The sequence below is a fragment of the Nuphar pumila genome, chromosome 10 (genome assembly GCF_984573655.1).
Source record: "Nuphar pumila chromosome 10, dmNupPumi1.hap1.1, whole genome shotgun sequence".
Taxonomy (NCBI): Eukaryota; Viridiplantae; Streptophyta; class Magnoliopsida; order Nymphaeales; family Nymphaeaceae; genus Nuphar; species Nuphar pumila.
In genome coordinates, this window is record NC_143258.1 from 94,833,532 (window position 1) to 94,852,606 (window position 19,075).

Genomic DNA, 19,075 nt, shown 5'->3' on the forward strand with positions numbered 1-19,075 from the left:
AGTAGAACATGATTTGGTTTTAGAGTTGAACCAAATAGAGACACGACCTGCTAGTATACAATGTATGGGCCTAATGAAGTTGTATGGTTGTGCCATCACTTGTGAATATAATTGAATTTCTATACTGTAATTTTATGTTATAATATTTTAATGGACGGTATGACCTGTTAATGTGCAACATGATATGTTAATATGCATGATACATTGATATGCAACATGATGCATGGTGATATGCATGTTAAAACTGAATAATGATACATAGTGATGTGTATGTTAAAGCTGAATAATGATGCATGATGATGTGAATGTTAAAATTGAATAATAATGCATTGTGATATGCATGTTAAACTGAACAATGATATATGATGATGTGTATGTTATAACTAAATAATGATGCATAATGATGTGCCTGTTAAAACTGAATAATAATACTGTTATAGTGGTGATTCTTTAACGATATTGTTATAGTGGCGATTCTCTAATAATGCAGTTACTGTAGTGATTATCTAACGATGGGCATTTAGGGTGGTGATTCTCTAATGATTTACATCCAAGGTGGTGATTCTGAAGATGGTGGGGGTGGTGATGCCCTTAGCCGACTAGGGTAATGATGCTCGATGTCGTTTCGAGGAACATATGTATATTAGGTTAATAAAATACAAATTTTGTGTGGGTGAAAATATCTTTGGTATTACCTTGAACTTCAGTGTTTACCTGTGACAGTACCTTTAAAAAAATTCAAGTGAAAACTTAAATTAATTGCAAATAACATGTTAATGCATTCAAAAGTAAGTGATAATATACAAGATAAAAGTTACTTTATATATTACACATTGGTTCACGTGTGATTATAAGCATATCAAAATTAGTTTATGTACCTTAACATTATCTAAGGCCGAGTTTTGTTTGATTTATGCCTTAACAATTCAGATACACACTCATGAATATATTCTTGTTATGTAACATTCTTCATGAATTGTTGTTCAATCAAATGTCTTATGAATGTTATGGTGAACTATATATGTTTTGAAAACATGCATGTTTCATGTATGCTTATCTATGTACATACATGCATTGTTATTGTGTTCCTATTGAGACTTGATGAATTTGACTCTTATATCATAAATATACAGGTAATAAGTAAAGAATTGAAATGATGGTGAAATGTTACGGGTAGTGCCAAGAACATTGATTTTGTGCAAAATGCAATTGCTCAAGATATTTTTTGGTCTTGTCCTTTCTTTCAGTCACTTTTTAAGTTGGCTTGGAGTAATTTACATATTCAGCTGGATTGGGTGAATTGCCTCATAAAGTTGATTTTGGGGCCTCACTTTGTTAATTTATACAAAAAGTGATATGGGCTTGGCGGTGCTGGTTGATTTAGGCTTGGTGGGAGATATGGCACAATAATCGTCTTCTCAATGACAAGAAGGTTGGATGTACATTGTGTTTCACACACGACCCAATCAATAAAGAAATTAATTGTTATAAATAAAAAAAATTGAAAAAATGGTGAAACTCTCTCTCTCTTTTTCTCCAAGACCCTTTTAAAATAACACAAAAACTTCTCTCTCTAATGTTCTTAACATGGCCATTACACCCGGCAACAAAACCGTTTTATGCATGGCATGCATAGCTTAATTGAGAAAGTGGGTATTATAGAAGTCAGCTATCCGTTTTCTGTAGGATTTTCTTATAAATAGGGGAGCAGATCAGGTCATGCTGAACATGAACGTTTTTGCTCATGCCAACATCGTGGCCGTCTGTTTGCATTTTGGATGAATGCCACGTGGTTTTGTTGACTTTTTAACTTTTTAAAATGCAAATAGGATTGCCCCGATGTCGGCATGATCAAAAAAGGCTCATGTTCAGCATGACCTGATCTGCTTCCTATAAATAGAGAGCAAGAAATAGCTTCATCATTGGCACTACCGCGCGATTTTCCATTTCAATGATATCTTCACCACCTTTTACGGCTCATATACCTCACAATTTATATATGTATGCAGTTTCATCAAAGTAGTTTCGTTTTTTATTTCCTCCTCTCAATTGTTGATAAGATGCTTGGTTAATCATTTCAAAACTTTCTTTTTCAATTACAAGTGGCATAAGAGAGCAATTTTTGCTTACTTTTTCATATACATGTTTTCCATTTTACAGGTAGTCTTATTTTTATGTATTCATTAATTTTACTTGTTCTCATAATAAAACTTCTATAGAAACTTCACTTATCTTGAGCCTGAACAAATGACCATCCAGCAAGACATATATTAATTCTGTATTTACAAGAAAAAGAAGCTTATGTCCATAACATCTCATTAACTCCATCAACTCATAGGAGTTATGTGAACTACAATGTGAGTGAAATCTTACCCACTGTTATTAGGTGTAGTATGGTGGCTCGGCCATTTATCTGCCACAGAATTCGGTGATGGCGGGCCATGAGATTTCAACCGTGCACCACTCTCTTTCTGCACCACTGGTGGCGATGCTGCATTCTCCTGTTTACACTCTCCTGACTCAATCTGCCTCAGTGACTCTGCCGCTTCATCCATTGTTGGTCTCACGTCCTTCTCTGGTGCCAAACACCTGAATGCCAGCTCTGCTACAGCTCTAACAGTCCGGTTCACGCACTCATCAGTATCAAACCCAATTGAGGAATCGACCAACTCATGCAATTCGTCATTATGGATCTTGTTGACAGCTAAGTTAGCAAGATTGATCTCATGCCTATGCCGTCTAATATCAACAGCCGGCAACGAAGAGATGAGCTCTGCAAGTACTACACCAAAGCTATAAACATCACTCTTATCTGTTAGTTGGTAGCATGTGTGATAATCAGGATCAACATAGCCGGGCGTGCCTTGTGGGGCAGTAGAAACATGCGTCACGTCGAGTGGGAAGAGACGTGACAAGCCGAAATCAGCAACCTTGACATGGAAATTGTTATCAAGCAGTATGTTGTTAGTCTTGACATCCCTGTGAATGATCGGCGGATCCAGCCGGTGAAGGTAGGCTAATGCCTCGGCTGTTTCAATGGCTATAGTCAACCGCACCTTCCATGAGAGATGGCCTTCAGCAGCATGCGAGCCATGAATGTGGTCACCAACTGTTCCATTGTTTACATACTCATAAACTAAGAGCAGCTCACGGCTATGGCGTGAAGTGCAGCCATAGAGGCACACGAGATTCGGGTGGCGAATGCCGGAGATGATCTTAATTTCATTCATGAATTGCTCAACACGCCTGTAGTTGTTATCATACAGGCGTTTCACGGCTACTTTCCGACCATCATGGAGTTTCCCAAGGTAGACGGTGCCGAATCCCCCATCACCGAGCTCATTAGAGGAACTGAAATCATTGGTGGCTTCTTGAAGCTCCCTGTATGTGAAGAGGGTGACACCGCTACCACACCTTTGGTGGAAACTTTTGCTCTCCATGTCAGATTGGCTTGAAGTCTTCGAAGAGGAAATCGATCTGGTAAAGAAGACTGCAGAGCGAGGTCTTTTCCTAACATAGTAGCGACGAAAGTAGCAGAAAGCGAGAATCATCGCCATGACCAAAACGCCAGAAGCTGCAGATACACCTGCGGACATGAAACTGAAGGTTATATTCATGATAACAAAACTCATGATTATAATCTTTAGCTTGCTGACTACTTCCTCTCCTTAAGGACCAACCAGCAACACTTGGAGCTTGGTCTGGAGATAGTGGGATAGAACAATTATGACAATTCTTTCCTACCATGCCAACACAGTCTTAGAGATTGATTTATTAACATGGTTCTGCTGAGTCCAAATACTTGGTGGCAAGTTCGAGCTGATATGACTTGATACTGGGTCTGGATTGAGGGACAGAACCTTAATGTAGAACTCGGGAAGGCCAGAGAAAGTCCTAATCTGGTTCGTAACCCAGATCACTTCAATTGGTTCAGCTTGGACCATCCACCTGATAGAGGGACTGCAATACTCAGACCTGTTTAGTGAATGAGTCGAGTGCTGCCCATCTTATGATTGGTGTGGAACAGTAGATGGCAAGCATGACATTCTGTTTCTCTCATATGTCTATTCTCATCTCATATCTCTATGCATGTATTTAAAAGATCAATGTTTGAGGGGTGTACCTGCTATCAATGTTTTGCTCTTTCCTGAAGCCAGAAAACAGGAGTAAGTTAGGAAACCAGAAAGTCGAATGATTTCTTTTTTCTGAAAGAACAAAATTTTAACAAACAAAGATAGCAAAATACATTCTGGTGATGCTAATAGCGCATGATTCATCTCTGAACCCGTTCATGGGAGATTTCTTATATGTACAATTCTAACAGAATGATATCTAATATGAATGGGCTTAACACCCCAATAGTAAGTGCAACCCCATATTTGACATTCCAAAGAGGGAGAGTGCAACAATTTTCATTCATCGACTGCTAAAACGTATATTTTCAATGAAGAAATCGTCTATTCAACATGTCAGATAAGGTTTGAAGTACCAAACTGATCAATACTAGCAGGAATTTCATAAACAGGGGAAACAATTCACTTGTGACAAAAGGTAGCCCAATGTTTTCCTAAGGACAAAATAACAATATACGAGAGAGTAATCATCATTCACTTCCATCTTCAATGATAAAGAAAAGCTCAATGGCTCTATCATTGGATTTGCGCTTGGAGATGGTGATCTTTGGACTCTCAAAAACGGCAAATTGTCGTTACAGTATGTCCGGGAAGAGTACTTACAGGATGTTTCATTTCATGAATGGACTGCAGCATTGGGCAGAGCAGGAATTGCCACGAAATAAAAAAATTTGAAGGTGAATAACACATCTCTTGCATGTATGCATTAGGATACTGGATTTCAATTTCACATTCCCTGAAGGAAAAAATAAAAGGAAAATTCTTTGGAAAGGAACACTGCCATTAAACAGAGGATTCTGGGTGAGATCTCTGTTTCATGAATTGAGATGAAGGTAATATGATAAGACTGGACTTGCAACAGTTTAAAGGGGAAGAAAACTGGATTGCTTTGCCATCAGAAAGAAATCCATAGAAGTGAAGATTAAGCATAAGAAGAAGAACAGACGAGAAAGACAAGCTGCAGGAAGAGAGCCATGCCTGTGGCTAGATTTAGAGAACAAGAGGGTAATGGAGATAAACATGGAATAGCAACACTTCCCACGACCATATCAATTCAAATTCAACTTCTAAGAAATATTCAAGACCGAAGTCTGTGGCTATACCCCAATAAAGGGGCTTACAAACATATAGTAGAGCATACCAAGACTCCCAACAAGGTGACAACATGCAAACTTATTAGCTATTTACAAAGGCCACCCAATTTTTCAGTCATACATTCGTTTTTTTTTATGGGATTTCAGTCATGCATTTAACTGCTTAGAGTTTTCATCTTAGTTTCAAAGGGACGTTAGTGACACCACGTAACCAAGACACCTTTAATTTAAAAAAAAATAGCATAAATGAGTTATTTTTGACAAAGTGTGGCATATAAGATAACCATAATGAACAAAAGGATAAAGGTGCAGACCAACCATTTGCGTCAACTGCAATTATTTCAAGACAAGTTTGAATCCAATTTTGATGTGGTATCGTTTGCATTTTAGTCTTGTTTTATTAGTTTACACACGGCAGTTTTTTAGTGGTCAAAATTGATGATGTGTGAAGGAGAGCATATTTCCAATAAAGTAGTCTATCCTGCCTAGCGATCTGTCTTTACTATAAAAATCAGTTGCGGCCAACTCTGCTGTCTTTAGCAAGTTTTCATTAGATATTTTTATATTTCCACCTTTTTACATCATAAGATAGAGAGATCCAAAATATTAACTTTCTCTAGAGGGCGAGTAGTCCAAGTTTTCTAATATCTGCAACATCATGGCATGATTATCTTGGGGGTATTTTTTTTATGAGTACTGCTCCGGTGCTCGGGAAGCACCTACTCCCACCTAGTTGCATCTTCTCAATCAGACCTTATAGATCCACTTAATACGGTTTATTTGATAGAAATCATGTTTCTTGGACTTCAAATTAGGTTTTTTTTAAGCCATAAAATTTTGGTACTTTGTAAGCGGTTGATTTTTAAAGATCTTAAAAAACCTCTATGTATGCTATAATCACATGATCCAAATCTTTTTTTTCACTAAATAATGACCGTAGATCATAACTATAGGGTCTGGTCAACAAAAAAAGCATTCAAATTTTGAAAATTTGATTTGAAGCTTCTATTAGGTGTGAGTAGGTGCTCCTAAAGCACCCCATCTTTTCTATAAGTGACCAAATGTGATATAAATTTTATCAAGCCAATTTTTCTCTCAAAACTTGTTTTTTCTCTCCTCCTCCAAGGTTTGATATCGTTTCTATAAGTAGCCGATTGGCTGTTGCATGAGGAAGATGATGATCTTAAGATCAAAATATTTTAAGGATAGAAAGAATTAGTGAAATAAAAAGCTGAGGAAAATGTTAAATCAAAACCTACCTAGTTTATAAGCATCCCCCCAAAGCAAGGTTGTCCCATAAGGACCAATAGCGATTCAAATTGTTTGAGGCATTCACTTATTTATTAGCAGCATAATACTTTAGTACCTACCCAAGATAGGTTAGTAGTAACTGCAACTAATTCCAAAGATGTTAGGTTGAGTTACATAAACAAAATTCTGATGCCCCTCTGAAAATTTCTAAACAAAATTAACACACCCAAGATAGGTTAGTAAGCGTACACTTATCTGTGGACCCCAGCTTAGGTAAGGTAGACCATGACTTGGTATCGATTGTGTGTGATTGGCCAACCAGACAACGGTGATGGACGGTTGGTATTATGGGCTCATCCTATAATTCAGTACACACGGCCCTCACGATACCCATTTCTTCAACTTGAAGGAGTCAAAAGCGTGGAGGTTGGGCAAAGCGTAAACTTCTGAAATCAGGGAAGAGATTGACCTGTTCGTTTCACCATTACTTTATAGAAATCCAAATGTCCACAAGATGATCGTTGACCATGACACGTGGCTAACTCAATCATGATGCACAAAATATGTGGGATTGTTTTACCCAATAACCAAACTCCAGACAGATCATTTCGGGTTGTGTGGATCAGGTCAGGGGTTTACCATTCAAACGCCGCACCAAACGCAGAGATCTGGACTAAAAGATAAAGAGCAGAGACAGGATCCCCCCATCAAACGCCGCATGACGGAATCCTGTCGCATTGCCGGCAAAAAAAAGTTGAACGTTTTTTTATTTTTTTTATTTATAATTCGAAAAAATAGCACGAAGACCTGATCGTACTGGCTCATCCTGTCATACCTACGATCATTGCGCCGGCAGCGTAAAATTTCGAGGTTAAGACCCCTACCCCGAGGCCTATGCTAAGCGTTGGCTTGAGCACCGGTCTAGCAGCCAAGGTCCCTACCCGACTACGCCAACCCTCCTTGGGACCAGTGGTTCCTACCTTCTATTACAGAAAGTCATCTTCCTGTTTGACCTGTGACAGGATCCTGTCATATGGCACATCGCAAGATCCGTTTCCTACGTGATTGTGCTATCGACAAACATGAGAAAGTAGAGAGAGAGAGAGAGAGAGAGTCACCAGAGGAATTGGGGTGGGTGCTGCAACTCCCCGGGTGCGAATCATTCTGGCAGAAGCAAACGAAGGAACCGGAGGTGGAGTTTAACCCGCAATGCCCACCGGATGCGGTGCAATTGTTGCAATCAAGCGCGGAATCGAGAGTCCATCCCAGAAGGAACCCGTTGGACAAGGACGCGGCGAAGTCGCTGTTTGTACTGATCGATCCCAGCACCGGTAAGCTCACGTTCGCTTGGCAACTGATAGTCACACCGTGCTTGGAAGGGGAGTCGTCCAAGAAGGCGTAGGAGTACCAACCAGCAGTAGCGTTGGAACAAGAAGACACTTCATTGGATCTGAAATCGTAATTAGTGCTGCTACCACCACCACCAAGGTAATTACCACTGCCACCATCAGAAGTAATACCGGTGGGCGGGGTTGAGCAATTGTAGTAGAACGTCTCTATTTTGTTACTGGTCGCGAGGTTGAAAGGGAGGGTCGTAGTGGTGCCTGTGATGTCTGAGAGCACTATGCCTCTCTTTGGGTATTGGCAGGTTTCGGTCCCACCGATCAATCTGGGGCTGATGGCCACTTTGATGGTCTGAGCCGTGTAGTCGATGGCATTAACCATGAAGTTGAGGTTGGGGACCTGGAAGAGGAGGGTGCTGTTGTTGTCAACGCAGGTGAGATTGAAACCGGAGTACCCACAGCCACTGTCGAATTGGGAAGGAAGATAGAATGGGTATTTGACGAGGATGCCATTGCAGGTTTGAGGTGCACAGGCCAAGTACAGTGGGTTTACTGCTGAACAAGCTGTGATGAAGAAAAAGATGATGGAGGAGAAATATAGGGAGAAGAAGGTGGTTGTCAACTGAATTATGACGAACGATGAAAGGCATCTGTAGGAAAGCATTTGAGAAGAAGAAGAAGAAGAAGATGCTGATCGAAGAATAAGAAGGGGGAGGAGGAGGCAGCGCACGAGATTACAGGGGAGCAGAAACTTTAAGAAACGAAATTAGGCTGTCACGCTGTCTGAGAGAGAGAGAGAGAGAGAGAGAGAGAGAGAGAGAGAGAGAGAGTTGGTGGTGACGAAGATGTTCAAGTATAAGAAAAAGGAAGCGTGATTCGAGAGAGGAAAAGAAAAGGAAGAAAGTGAGTGGAGAACAAAATATTCAATGGAAGATCGGCCACAGAGATAGAAAGGTACCCTGACTTTCATAAATAACTTAAATGCCCTTTACCATAAACAATTGGCAGGTGACCTAAAGTTGGTGGTGGTTAGGATGGATCGGAAACCCTAATTTTAACAAAGCGTCTTGACTTGCCCTTTGCCTGCTGCTAGAAAGAGCAGGCGCTATGAATAGTAATCAATTGAATCGACCAAGAAAAGCCAAGTACATAATCTTACATTACCAAATAATAAGTCTGACATTTTGCTTAAACACATTTACTAAGATTTTTGGTGCTTATATGGTATTGCACATTAGATTTACATAGATTTAAGCTCCAAATGCAAAATCTAACCTTTGGATCATGTTTAACAGTTTCTGTTTACTAATTTCTTGTGTTATATGATGTCTTATACAATTTCTAAACCACCCTTATTTTCATGAATTGTGAGTCATTGATTTTCAAACTCAAAAATAAGATCTTATAACGTATTAGACATGATAAAACCTTCTAACATAGTCAATAAATCATGTTAAACACATCTGTTCGGTTAGATCTACCATTTGGTGGTTAGATTTATACGATCTAGAGTGTATACCAACATATGGTATCATGGTACATAACCACCTTATTTTTTTTTTATGGTTTTATTTATATATGTATATTTGAAAATAAGTTTTATATAATTCTTAAAACCTCTCAATCTTCTTATGCGCCAATATTTTCTTGAGGGCATCATAAAAATTTTCTTCATTAATTCCGTATCTAGATTTTCCTCAGTTAGAAGATTGTCTTAGGAATGAGACGTGATATACACTGATTTGGAGCTTCTAGTAGATGTAGATGTTCCTATTCGCCCTCGTTCAAACTAGGAGTTGGATCTATTTGGTCGAATCCAAAAGAGCTATCAGACCCATATTCTCACCCCCAATCCCCATCATACAGCATTGGACAAGGATTCACTTAAACGCTGAGGAGTCAAGAGGCCAAAGGAAGAAATGCTGGGGAGATTTTGGTAAATGATCGGTCAGAAAGCAAAGGATGCGATTCGGGGAGAAGGTGGGCGTCCTTACCGCCACGTTTGACTTTAAGCTGCGAGCCTGTGGGCACCACGCAACCTCATATCAGCTTTGAACCGTTGAACGTTGAAAACGGAGGGCCCCACTCAACCAAATATCTGAAACTAGGGGTGCCAACCGGTTGGGTTTGGTTGGGATCCAGGTGGAACAAGACTTGAAGCAGATTTTCGAGTAAGGTATCGGGTCCAGACCGGGGTCTAATCAGGTCTACTGTAAGAGAAACCATACCCAGACCCAATAAAAACTATATGAACAAGACCCAGCCCATACCCGATAAAATAATATTTTTATCACTTTTACAATGAAAAATTGCAGGTCTTAATCGAAACTTGGGTGGGGCGCGGGTCTGGAATAAAATTTTACAAACTATACAAGATTTCATGTATTAATCGGACCTTCAAGTTCGGACATGGGCCTTAATCGGGTCTTCTTATTTGTCACCATACCCGGACCCTATAGAATTTGGTCTCCATGTCGAAAGGTCGGGTAGCACCCACTATCGATCCGGACCAGATCCAATAAAAATATGATTCAAGCTTAATGCACTGGATTCAATTAGATAATCGAGTTGGAATTATAAGATCTGAGTAGTATATAAACCAACTTAAATCCTTCAGATCTTAGATCCGAGGGATGGGAGAGACCCAAGGATCTCTAGTCTGACCCCTTCAGCCTTGGATAGCTGAAAATGGAGATCCCCCATTTGAGAAAGGGTCATATCACTACACCTTGATCCGATCCGTGTGTGCTGTCAACAAGTTGGTTGGATGGTCTTTGTGGTATAGGTGCCAATTAAGTTGGGACTCATTCATTTTCTATGTAGATATGAATTTTGAAATACAAACAAATTGGATCAGTGACATTAATTAGGGCCACTATGGGTTCAATGCAAGGTAAGTTGCAAATATTGTGGTACCAATTGCTTTCAAGTTATAGGTTTAACAACCCTGCAATTAAGAACATGATATTATGTTAAATCATATTAATTTTGGAATTGAGCCAGCTCAGGTCAAATCTACAAAGAGGTAGAGTCACCAACCATATGCATAGGCTGGATGGATTATATATGTTTATGAGCATATAATATAAATATATTGGGTTGAGTAGATACAGCTACCAAAAAGAGCTCTGGTCATAGGATATGTTTAGCATTGTCTGTCTGCTTCTCTTCTCCTGTAAAATTAAGTTGAGATGAATAGGATTACTGTCTGTAATTCTTGGGCATGGTAATCTTACTTTAAAAATTGATTTTTTTCATTCTCTTCCTGAAGAAATTCTGCAATTTTTTGGGCATGACTGATTTTTTTGTTTCTGTTTTCTTTCTTGCTTTTGGACGAGCTGAGCAGCAGCTCAAATGGGTATTGGACACCAAATGTGGGCACTCGTTGGCTGACAGAATGGTACCACAAAGAATAACAATGATAAGCTCATTCTTAATCATGTCAAATGCCCAAAGAAGAACGAAAAGTTGCATGACTGATGGGTGCAGAAGACTCGGGTCCACAAAGGAGCCAGTTAGATTTTTTTTTTCATTTTTGGATTTTTTAGATTGTATTTTGGATATTGAATCTATATAAGATCCTTATCTAATTAGAAAGTCAGTTAAGATAAGGACTCATCTTAATTAATTAGAGTTTATCACTTATGTATTTGTTTTGATTATGAATTATCTCCTATAAAAAGATGAGAAATCCATATGTTTAAGAGAGCTGAAGATGAGGTAAATTTCAGTATTTCTTTTTAATTTTTAGTTATTTTAATTTTTTGTTATTTTTTATTTTTTTTCAACTTTTTTTAAATATAAGTTTGTAGTTTTCTCGTAAATTGAGCCCTCTCGATTTACATCAATGAGTAAAAGAACAATGCCAAAAAGGGCACACATTTTTGTGAATTTAGATAATTTCATTCTAAGGTATGGTACTACACTGCCGATCACTTGGGAGAATTTAGCCCTCCTAGGTGGCCCTTTTCTACCTATAACATAATCCCCCATTGTGGAAAATCTTAGACACTAGATATCCTTGGATAATGTGGATCCCATTTCACCGCATCCAAACCCAGGACTCGAATGTGATTCAAACTCAAGATCCGGTGAAATGGGATCCATATTTTTCTTTAGAAAATAAACTTTTTCTAAATATAATTTTTGTGTTCTAAACTTTTCCTTAAAAAGCAAGTTCTTTTTGTAGACTTTTTGGAAAAGATGAAGTTTCATTTGTTCATTTAATTAAGTTTTGCTGAAAAAGACCAATTATAATGACATTTTTTCCAACTGAGTAAAACTAACAAAAGAAGAAGTGGTTAAGGCATCACATCCTTGTGATAACATAATTGGCATATGGTTGTTAAAGACATAGTGATATCAATCAAACTGATATGCATTGGTTGCAGCATCTTCTTAGGTTTAACTAATCCTTTTAGTTTACCAACTATCCATGAGACTTGAATCTTGGTTAGTGAACATGTCCAAAACTTAGCAGTTTGCACCTAACAATAATTGTGATTGAAAGTAGTGATATTGATGAAACATTAATTAACCTTAACTAGCAGAGTCTGCATGATGTGGACCATTTGGTCTCATCTACTACCATTTTGTAGTCCATGTTTTTTTATTGAATTACATATACCACTAAACGTGCACACAACTGCTCCAAGTGACTCTTAGATGGTGCACCCATTAGGGCCAGATGAGTGCTATGCTTGTGCAATCAAATCAGTGAAATGCACAATAGCATAAGTTGTAGTGTCCAGCATGGACAAGACGGGGTCAGATCTGTTAAAAAATGCTTTCAACAATGAGATCTCAGCATGGGTATGACAGTACCCGATCCACTTTTAATGCATTGCTTGATTAATCAGATGTTAGGAAAGTTTTAAAACTGGTGATTTCTTTCCACCTAAAGTGCTTTAAAAGGTTTAGTCCCATATCTAAGAGAAATCAATTTTTCTAGTGGTTTAAATACAGACTTTGTTATCTATTCTTTACTTTGGTAAGCCTTGAGTCTTTATGTGGATTGCGGATGTTGCTGCACGAGCAACAAATGCGCTGTTCGCGCGCGTGTGCGCAAGGACGCTTGAGGATATTGTAGCGTTTTGATAGGTGCACATGAGGCGCAAATGTCCGTTTTGATTTTTCGGTTTTGAGATATCTAGCCGTTTGAAAGGTTATAATAGCATGTATATTGAGTTTATGGCATTTTGTGACTGTTGGACGGTTCAAGAACCTTTTTGTCCTATTTTCAAACCGTCTGGTTTATGACCATTAATCTCATTTATCTCAAAACGTTTTGGCCTTTCTCACAAGTCTATAAATCTCTTCATTTTTCGTCTTTTGAATCATTAGAATTTCCGACTCTCCAGTTTTCTCCATTTTTTCTTCCCGGTTTTGGCTTGCAGAGTTCATGTGTGGAAGAGGTCATCTGTTCTTGCGAAGCAGTGACTCTCTTAAGGTTCAAGCCTAGTTTTATCATGGGAACTCAGTCGTAACAAAACCCTTTTTTCACATCTTCGGAATTCTCAGAGTGGGGCAATTGAAGTTCTAAAGATAGCGATCTTAAGAACGTGCCTCTAGGCTTGAGATCTCCTTTATCAAATTCTTTTTCTTACAAGGTTGGAATAACATCAGATTGGGTGCCATAGGTCAGAAGATAATCAGTATCAGGCAGTAGCCAATCCCAATATATTAGAGAATCATAACATCTCAGATGTCAAGATTATCGAGGATAAGACAGAATCTTTGATCAATCATTTTTCTTGTATCACTCGATCAAAACAAGAAATAAATAAAAATATCTATTAGATGGAGCAGGGCATTAGACTAGACAGACTGATTAGAAGAGTTACGATCGGTCGGTCACAAGAGATATCAGCTTCTACGTATAGTTGTTGGATAGGAAGGCTTTTTTTAGGAGATTGGCCAATAGCTCCCTCCAAAAAGCAAATGAATCCATAAACGAAATGGATCTTAACGAAGAGGCATCAACGTCATCAAGGAAGCTCTTCCTTTTTTCAAGAATGGGGCTCATCTACCGGTATATTGGGAAGTAAGAAAAAGGTTGAATTGAACCCTATTAAGTCACGTAAAGAGAGTGACTGGTCGGTCATCTACAATGGGTAACCCCGCCCCGTCTCAAAATTCTGTCATCCATTCCCACCTTCATCCCCACACGGGTTTTGATTTTAACCTTCATCCCCGTTTTGTGTCCTCCATCAATGATCCAAACAGGGCGAGGTGGGGCAGGGCCTCATTTCTCCCCAGTCCACTGCCATCCCTAAAGGTATTTTAGTTATTTTACTAATGGGGATCAAGGATGGAGCAGGGGAAAGCGTAAGTCCATCCCCACACGAGTTTTGAATTTAACCTTCATCTTTGCCTTCATCCTCATTTCATGCCCTCCATCCCCGGTCCAAACAGTGCAAGATGGGGCATGGCCCCGTTTTCCTCCGATCCATTGCCATCCTAGGGAAGCCCAACCTCCATTTCCACCCCCTCCCTTCAATGGTCAAAGGGACTGTACTAAAAAAGGGTTAAAACTAATTAAAAAGAAAAAATTATCAAATTAAGTTTATGATACAACTCAAACAAATCCATAATTGGATTGAGCTGGTCAAACCTCAATGTAATAATAAGATGAAAACTTGTAGGCCTAATTGACCAACAAAACAACTTTAGATTTGCCTTACAATGAGGGTGAACCACTTAAGCCCTCTGAATAAGCCTCATAATGAAACAAAATCACTAACAGCCCCTAATATTGATAGCCAAAGTAATACCATGTCCAAGTTGGATCTTGGATGTCTCGATTTCTTCTTTAATATACTCAGATTGATGCAAGTAGCCTTAAATCCTTGGTGTATGAAGCCGTCTCTTTTTGGAGTGTTTAGCCCTTTTTGTGTTCTGATAATTAATGGAGTGTTTAGCTCTTACTAAATCAAAATTAGTGATGGAAAAGATCATACATCTACGGTCTGATTAGTATCTCATCCTTTGCTTCCTTGATAAATTGTTGCTCATCTTCCACGGATGATGCAGTTACCTTTGTATAGGGCATTGGATCAGGAGTTTTTCGATTAGCTCAAACATGCCGATTTTTACATTAACAATTTAACTACTCTGTTTTTCAATCTGAGTTGACCTGAATTTTTATCGGAGCCACCAAAAATCATGGCTCTTCTTCCTCCGGGGCTTTATGACTCACTTCACTAGTAAGGATAACTTGAAATTTTGTTATCAACTTTGCAGGTAATGATTGTTGGAGGAGTGTGTAGCCTGTTTACTACCTGAATATAAATACTAAGTTTCTCTGCATATCCAACTTTGTAGGTAAGGATTGTGGAAGAATTTTTTGTAGTTAAGCAACACTCGTAGACTCTATATAAAATTCTTAGACTCCTATCTAAGGAGGCATCCTCCTCCTATGTTTTGTGTATCCCAATCAATAAAAGAAGATGTCTTAGTGTGGTCGTGGACCTAGGTAGTTTTTGCTAAACCATGTAAAATCATTGTTTTCGTGGGTGATTGTTTTTTGTTTTTGCTTTTTCCATGCCTGTTTCTTCCATCTATCAGTAGGTCGAAGGGTCGTTCCCGACCAAGGATATCCTAGAACTCTGATAATAACGTGAATCTCCCTTGATAACTAGAGACGAAAATGCACAAGAACAAACTGAAAGATGTGCTTTGAATAAGTCTACATTTTGCTAGCAATTATCAATTGCCTCACCTTTAACTAATTCTGGATCGAATTTATATCCTATTTAGATGAGGGTATGACCTGATTAAATAGTACTATATATATATATATGAATAGAAGTTTCATCGGCCTAATTGACTCACTAAATGATCTTGAATTAGCCTAAAAACAACGGTGAACAATTGTTTCACTAAGCATATCCCTCTAATTAAGCTTTCCAATGAAAACACACACACACACACACTAAATTCAAGCACTGGTAGCCAAAGCTATAACTTGTTGAAGTTAGATATCTCAATTTGGTTAAATCCATAGTCAGTTAGTCCAAATAGTCCTTAGATCATCCTGGATAAAGGATATGGTTGACTTTCAAATGTACTAAACTTACATAATCTAAACATTATGTAGAAATTACCTCATGTCCTAAATTAGGAGGTACTGTTCACTAAAAGTGAGCTAGACTTGGTTGTTAATGTTAGATATATTTAATACATTTTATTCGTGCCCATTGAGAATATATATCTAGGCTGAGAAAGGATAAAGTCTATCATGAATTCAAGCTCCAAATATTAGAGGATCATCTGACATGTTCAATAATTAATCTGCTCTTACTAACTTGAAAGATTGAATGACTGCATCAGGCAAACACATCATAGAAAAATTAATCTACTCTTACAGAGATAACTTGAAAGATTGAATGACTGCAGTATCTTCTTTGCATCAGGCTGATTCCTAGAGTTTGGCATCTAAAGATATCAGCCTAACAGTTAAAGAAGACCAGAAGATTAGCACCAAATATGAGTTTGGACCTGCATTTTGGAGTAAAATCTTTTTGAAGAAATGTAGTTTGAGCCCAAGGAGACTAGAAGCCTAGTGCGAGCTTTGTATGTTCTTTATTATTCAATTTTCAAGATAATAACTAAAGTTTCATAGAAATAATTTGATTTTGGGGCGATAATATCATCTACAACTTTAAGCAAGCAATACCAACAAATAAAGTAGTCACTAATCTTAACTTCTTGGTGCAAATTGAGCAATGTCAAACATGAAAGAAATGACGTCCAAGTAATTGAATAAACTAAGAGATAAATCATGTACTCCTAATGATAAGCCCTTCAGGCAAGGTTTAGTCATAAGATCATCCTGAGCCTAATCATGACCCTATAAAAAATACAAGTAATTTTTGCATAGCCTACCGACAAAAAAGTCGTGTGGGTGTCTGCTTGTACATGGGAAAAACCCTCCCTGGTTTTGAACTCGAGAAGTCCTTTCAATTTGGGCCAAAACAAGCCATCCCCAAGCCAGTTGCGTGCGGCCTGGGTGGGCCATCTTTAATGTGTCTTCATTTTAATTCCTACTAAACCGACCATGCTGAACTCATCTATCAGGTAAGATTTAGTCAAAATGACTTGCATCATAAGATTTCAACTAGATTTGTACCTACAATCGATTGTATTGAATATATACCTTTTAAGATATAATGGTGGTCCTGTACTTGTCGACTTAGAGATCTAAAGGATATAAATGGGTGCAGCCTAATTGGATTCCGAGTAAGATTTGGAGATGGATAGAGAAAGACGCCATCAAACTCAGACGCGTCCAAATATGATCTAATCCAATCAAGACTTACCTACCATCGATTGTATTGAATATATACCTTTTAAGATATAATGGTGGTCCTGTACTTGTCGACTTAGAGATCTAAAGGATATAAATGGGTGCAGCCTAATTGGATTCAGAGTCAGATTTGGAGATGGATAGAGAAAGACGCCATCAAACTCAGTCGCGTCCAAATATGATCTAATCCAATCAAGACTTACATGTAATTAAAGTTGTATCTGGTCACGTTCTTTGTCAGATTCGGGTTCAAACCGGGAGCTCGGATCTAAAATGTCAAACAAACTAGAACATACTCGGTGAAGGAGTTGGATCTGCTTCTCCTCTCCGAATCAGACTAAATAGGCTCGTGTTTAAAGAGGAAACTCTGAAATCCCCCAAGGAATTCAAACTCCTATTACCTCCGAATTCCAAGCTAAAATTATCGAAAGGGGAAACGGAGTTTCAAAGTTAAATATCTCCAATCAAATGAATTTCCCAATCCCCTCCTCGCTCGCACGATCAAATTCCCAAGGGAGTTGTTGCAGGCAGGGAAACGAAACCAGCTCAAAAAAATAAAAAACAAGAAAAAGAAGAAGGAAGAAGAAGCCCATATTTGATTTAAGTAACGCCCAGGAACAAAAGAGAGAAGCCATGTACCTGGAACAGGAGAAGGGGGCGCGGCGTTGCAGTCTCGATCGTGAGTGCCATCCTTGCAGAAGCAAACGAAGCCCCGGCCTTGACCGGTGACGCTGTAGCCGCAGAACACTTTGGACGCCTCACAGTCGTAGCACTGGTCTGCGTTGCCCCAATCCAAAATGAACCCTCCCTTCACCACCGAGGGGAAGCTGCCGGGCTGCTCGCTGTTATGTTGCTTCCCCATGGCATCGTTGTAGGGAACCACCACAGACCGAACGCAGGCCGAGAGCCAAGCCGAGCCAATGGAAGTTTTGGCGGGCACAACGTAGGACTTCTTGTTAGGTGGGGAATCCAAACAGGTTATGGGAAGACTACTAGTATCATCGCTCCAAGAAGGCGGTGGTAAGTAGCCGGAGGAGGGAGGTGAGGGGATGGGGTTGGAGGAGCAGTCGAGGAGGAAGGTTAAGTTGATGTTCCCGGGGTCGAAATGGAGAGAGGAGGTGGCGTTAAGGGTGACATTGCGGCGCGGTGCGGGGCAATCATGAGCGTCGATCTCTGTGTCGACGAGAGAGAGCTGATTGGTGTCGTAGCTGATGTTCTTCACCACGTACTTGTCGCTGGAGAGGGTGAAGATGGACGTATTGGTGGTGTGGTTGCAGTAGATTCCGAAGTCTTGGTACCCACAGAAGAAGGGTTGCTCCTCTGAGTAGGCGTTTGTAAGGTAGAAAGGGTACTTGATATGGATGCCCCCACACTCAGATTCCCTGCAGTAATCAGAGAGTGAGGCAGAGGAGGCGCTGCACAAGTAGAGGAGGATGAGGAGGAGGAGGAGGTGAGTGGGAGGCATGGTAGGCACAGTGTGTTTGTTTCTTTCCTCATGAGCAAAGGGTGTGGAAAGGAGGAGGAGGATAGTTTTGAGATGGTGGTGTTCCAAGGGGATTGCAAGAGTGAGAAAGAGAAGGGATCATAAAGACCATTGACTTGCAGTTGGAAAAACAGTTCAGAAGCTTCACTTGTCAAGCCCAATCTAAATGCAAGTTTCCCCGATGCAAGCAACATATTGATCGGGTCACCTAAGCCCAGCTTGCCATTAAAAAAAAAAATTTGGGGATCTTAATTAAATCTTGGAAAAAGTATACCGGGTTAGAAGCTATACTCATTCTTAGATACAACATTATGGCCTTAATCATAACTGTAAATATCCTTAATACTTTTGAAAATATCGGAAGCTGATAAAATCCTAAAAGATTCACTAAAATTTGTGAATACTTCCTAAACCTGATAAAATATTGTCGCTTAATTTTGAAAATATAACAATTTGTTTTCTCG

The 19,075-nt window shown here is 39.2% G+C and overlaps 2 protein-coding genes across 3 annotated transcripts; both read right to left on the bottom strand.

Moving 5' to 3' along the window:
* Positions 1-2,237: 2,237 nt before the first annotated feature.
* LOC149827435 (LEAF RUST 10 DISEASE-RESISTANCE LOCUS RECEPTOR-LIKE PROTEIN KINASE-like 1.2) lies at positions 2,238-8,659 on the bottom strand. 2 transcript variants are annotated; one of them, XM_090019365.1, is made up of 3 exons: positions 7,597-8,659; positions 4,124-4,147; positions 2,238-3,586 (listed from the first exon to the last, which is right to left on the bottom strand). In XM_090019365.1, the coding sequence occupies exons 1-3, from the start codon at positions 8,483-8,485 to the stop codon at positions 2,370-2,372; spliced, it is 2,130 nt and encodes a 709-aa protein (XP_089875491.1). In that variant the 5' UTR covers positions 8,486-8,659; the 3' UTR covers positions 2,238-2,369. The 2 variants fall into 2 exon arrangements, with proteins under 2 accessions (XP_089875491.1, XP_089875492.1); XM_090019366.1 differs by lacking the exon at positions 4,124-4,147.
* Positions 8,660-15,383: 6,724 nt separating this feature from the next.
* On the bottom strand, positions 15,384-18,593 carry LOC149827436 (LEAF RUST 10 DISEASE-RESISTANCE LOCUS RECEPTOR-LIKE PROTEIN KINASE-like 1.2). Its single transcript, XM_090018515.1, has 2 exons — positions 17,768-18,593; positions 15,384-15,457 (listed from the first exon to the last, which is right to left on the bottom strand). Exons 1-2 carry the CDS (start codon positions 18,591-18,593, stop codon positions 15,384-15,386), a joined length of 900 nt encoding a protein of 299 aa, XP_089874641.1.
* Positions 18,594-19,075: the final 482 nt, after the last annotated feature.

Bases quoted from the DNA above. Each gene is read 5' to 3' on its own strand.
- LOC149827435 (XM_090019365.1), bottom strand. From the start codon at position 8,485: ATGCTTTCCTACAGATGCCTTTCATCGTTCGTCATAATTCAGTTGACA. The intron at 4,148-7,596 runs GTGACTCTCTCT...TTCTGGCTTCAG, and splicing joins CACCCACCCCAATTCCTCTG to GAAAGAGCAAAACATTGATA. The intron at 3,587-4,123 runs GTACACCCCTCA...TCATGTCCGCAG, and splicing joins GAGCAAAACATTGATAGCAG to GTGTATCTGCAGCTTCTGGC.
- LOC149827436 (XM_090018515.1), bottom strand. From the start codon at position 18,593: ATGCCTCCCACTCACCTCCTCCTCCTCCTCATCCTCCTCTACTTGTGC. The intron at 15,458-17,767 runs GTACATGGCTTC...TTTCGTCTCTAG, and splicing joins GCCCCCTTCTCCTGTTCCAG to TTATCAAGGGAGATTCACGT.